This window comes from Dromiciops gliroides, chromosome 6 (genome assembly GCF_019393635.1).
Source record: "Dromiciops gliroides isolate mDroGli1 chromosome 6, mDroGli1.pri, whole genome shotgun sequence".
NCBI classification, from domain to species: Eukaryota; Metazoa; Chordata; class Mammalia; order Microbiotheria; family Microbiotheriidae; genus Dromiciops; species Dromiciops gliroides.
This window is the reverse complement of record NC_057866.1, coordinates 22,280,681-22,284,713: the sequence shown is the minus strand read 5'-3', so window position 1 is coordinate 22,284,713 and position 4,033 is coordinate 22,280,681. Positions and strand designations below refer to the sequence as shown.

Genomic DNA, 4,033 nt, shown 5'->3' with positions numbered 1-4,033 from the left:
CTTTTGGTTCTATTCTATTCTGTTACCCCATAAAAACCCTGTCCTCTGTTCCCATCTTTGGGTATTCCTAGCTTCTGAGCTTTGTGATACCAGAAGCTATAGTTCCTCTGTCTGATTAAAGACCTTATTTCTCCTTGTTTCCTTAATTTCCAGGTTAACAGAGCAAATGCAATGAGTAGTGTTAAGGGCTAAAATTCTAGCTAAACTGTCTAAAATATCTAATGAGTGGTCGCCAATAAATTATAAGCTTTAGCAAGAGTTAGACTTTTAAGCATTTATTAAGGAGAATAAGAATTTGGTAAAGAGAGAGAGGCCTAGATTCCTATCTATTAAAGGGAAAGCACATTTCTAGCTCCGCTCTCCACCAGAGTCCAAAGGAAAGAGCGTGAGACCGAGCGCCAGTCTCTTCCTTCCTCCTCCCACTAGCCCGCGTCACTTCCTGATGCCAAAGAAAAGACTCCTGGTCTTGCCCTCAAAGACCTTCGCTTCATGGGCGGAACTCTTCTACAGTAAGTCTCCAGCAGGTGGCGTCATTCCAATCGTTACAGTAGTAATAAGTTAATTAGAATTTCTTTTACTGTCTGATTAGATCTTGACCTGTGTAAATCTCTAAGAGAAATTTCTCACATTGGTTTCTGGATAAGGAAGTAGAAAAGGGGCAAAACCTTGGCCCGATGCAATAACTAGTTATTAAATATGAGAAAATGTCTTTATTGTGTTCCATTCTTTTTTAATTTCTAATTTTCTTTTTAAAATTTCCCCCAATTACATGTAAAATGGTTTTCAACATTCATTTTTGTAAGATTTTGATTTCCAAATTTTTCTCCCACCTTCCTTTCCCAGCCCCTCCCAAAGCCAGCAAGCAATCCGATATACATTATACATTACAATCATGTTGTAAGAGAAGAATCAGAACAAAAGGAAAAAAAAACCACAAGAAAGAATAAACACCAACATAAAATCAACAACAAAAGTGAAAATACTATACTTCAGCCTGCATTCAGACTCTAGAGTTCTTTTTCTGAATGTTGAAAGCGTTTTCCCATCATGAGTCTTTTGGCATTGTCTTGAGCCATTGTATTGCAGGGAAGAGTGAAGCCTATCACAGTTGATCATCACACAATGTTGATGATAATATGTACAATATTCTCTTGGTTCTGCTCATTTCACTCAGCATCAATTTATGTAAGTCCAGGTTTTTCTGAAATCTGTCTCCTTATCATTTCTTATAGCACAATAATATTCTATTACATTAATATACCACAACTTGCTTAGCCATTCCCCAATTTATGGGCATCCCCTTGATTTCCAATTCTTAGCCACCACAAAAATAGCAGGTATAAATATATTTGTACATGTGGTTCCTTTCCCCTTTTTTATGATCTCTTTGAGATATAGACCTAGTAATGGTATTGCTGGGTCAAAAGGTATGCACAATTTTATAGCCTTTTGGGCAAGGTTTCAAATTGCTCTCCAGAATGGTTGATTAAGTTCACAGTTCCACCAACAGTACATTAGTGTTCCAATTTTCCCACATCTTCAACTTTTATCCTTTGCCTTTCTTGTAATATTAGCCATTCTGATAGGTATGAGATAGTACCTCAGGGTAGTTTTAATTTGCATTTCTCTAATCAGTAGTGATTGAGAACATTTTTTCATATGGCTGTGCATAGCTTTAATTTCTTTATCTGAAAACTGTCTGTTCATATCCTTTGACCATTTCTCCATCAGGGAATGAGAAAATACAAAAATTATATAGAATATATAAAGTAATTATGTGTGTGTACATGCATGAGTGTGTGTGTGTGTGTGTGTGTGTGTGAGAAAGTATAAATTTTTGTGAAAACACACATTTTTCTGGTGCCCAAAGAAACCTTCTTTTAGGATGTGGCATCTCAGTATTGTTTTGTTGGAAACTGTGGGAAATCTGAGAAGTGGGGTTGGAATCATCTTGGGAATAAAAGTAGATTTCAAATTTAGAGGAAGTCGCTCTCCCCCCCCCCCCAACAGCAATCAGTGGTAAACCACTGATTTTTTGTATGTAACAGATGACACTGTCAAGACCACATCCTAAGAATATTAATTGGGCAGTTTGGCCAGTTCACTAGGAGTGAGATTAGAGTCTGGGAGACAAATAAGAAAGGTCTCTCAAGAGTCTAGGTAAGGGGCAATAAGGGCCTGAATCAGAATCAGGGCCTTTGATGTGGAAAGAAGGGAATAGCATAAAGTATGCTACAGAGGCAGAATCAACAAGACTTGGCAGCTGATTTGTATAGGAGGTGAGTTTACAGGAAGAACTGAGGCTTATTATGAGCTTTGAAATTTTAGGTGGCTGGTAGTGCCTTTTTGAGAATTCAAGGAAGAAGGAAAAAGGTCTAGGTTTTATAGGAAATGTAAGATAGTTTGTTTGGGATATACTGAGTATGATCCCAGGGTAAAGAGATTTCTGTGCCAATATAGAGAAAGTTCTGTGGAGTAGAATCTGCCATGCAACCTGGAGAGTAAAGGAATGGATGGCCTAATCCACTTTTATGCCCAACTCCTTTCCATTTTCCCCAACAATTATCATTAAGCAGAGAGTTCTTCCTAGAAGAGCCTTTTCAAACCTAAGGTAACATGCAAGAACCTCATTATCTGGTTATCAAAGCTGATCAGGATAAAGGGACTGACTATTGGATAAACCAAGGAGAGGACAACAGTGAAACGTAGGCCCCAGTGACTAATTGCTTTATCAGAAGCTATATAAATGACAAAAGGGGAACTGGCTGAATTAAAGCAGACAAAGGTACCTACCAGCATCAGGATGGCTTTGGTGGCTCTGGTCTCATGGAAGGCTCTGGGTGAGAGGCTAGTACTGTGAATGTGTTGGACTAGCTCTTTGTGTCTATAGAGGACTGACACCATGTAGCCACTTGAGAAGATCATGAGAACCAGAAACAGAGCATCAACAAGTGATTTCCAAATGAGAATTTTAATAGTATTTATGGCATGCAAGTTGAAAGATCTATGCCCAATTCTCCATCTTTCTGTACTGTTGTTCCTTAGATCACTTATATTCATAGCCACATTGACATCTATCAGAATATTGAAAATCCAGCAGAGCAAAGTGGAGGGAACAATATATTTTTGGGTCCTAGTTTTTATCTCTGCCCACATGGTACTATTTGGATTGATGGTGATAGCCTGAAAGATGCTCAGGTAGCTGGTGTTGCAAAGGGAAATTCCCTGGGTCAGTCTTATGAAGTAAGTTAAAATTTTACCAATTATGTCATCCATGAAAGATTTCCATGCCATCATATTTATTATTATGGGGATTCCTCTGAAAATAATCATCAAAGTGTGAGCTAAGGCCATGCTAATGATTATCACACTAATGGGTGTTTTTCTATGACCAGTGATGAACTTCAGGCTGTGTAGAAAAAGAAGGAAAATGTTCCCCAGCACTCCAAACAAAAGAAGAGGCAAGTAGAGAATAGATATTCTTTCTGTAGGAGAGCTCATTCTTTGGGGTCTTGGAGAGCTTTGCTGTCAGATCCAAAGTGACCTGGGATGAAACACAGGGGAATATGACTTTTTCAGAGAAATTATTTCCCAATAAAATTCCCCAACCTACTCACCTTCTATATGAAGAATGGCAAACCTTTTTGGATAAATAGTACCATTCTGATGTGGAAATTTATTTTGATTTGGGGACCCTACCTTTAGGCTGAGATTAGAAAGCCTCAGGTCCTCAGGGTCTCTTCTGTGTGGGAGGTGCTGCTGCCCCTCCCCCTCTGCTTCAGCTGAGCCAAAAAGCCCCGTGGGCTGTACAAGATGCCAGGTCAGACAGTTGGGGGAAAAAAGCCCCCAGCTCCCTCCGACCTGAGCGGAGCTATCCGAGAGATCCTGGGCTCATCCAGGCTGGGCTCTGGCCTAGCCTGTGCTGAGGCACGTGAGCCTCGAGTGCACTCCCACCCACCAGCCGCAGCCCTGGCTGGCAGATTAGCTTGGTGTGTGGGTGCAAAAAGCCCTAAGATTTGAGTGGAGAAAAGGA

At 39.9% G+C, this 4,033-nt stretch overlaps 1 protein-coding gene across 1 annotated transcript; it reads right to left on the bottom strand.

The window, feature by feature from the left end:
- Positions 1 to 2,586: 2,586 nt before the first annotated feature.
- On the bottom strand, positions 2,587 to 3,538 carry LOC122731948 (vomeronasal type-1 receptor 1-like). Its single transcript, XM_043972188.1, has one exon. The coding sequence runs from the start codon at positions 3,499 to 3,501 to the stop codon at positions 2,587 to 2,589; it is 915 nt and encodes a 304-aa protein (XP_043828123.1). The 5' UTR covers positions 3,502 to 3,538.
- Between the last annotated feature and the right edge of the window lie 495 nt (positions 3,539 to 4,033).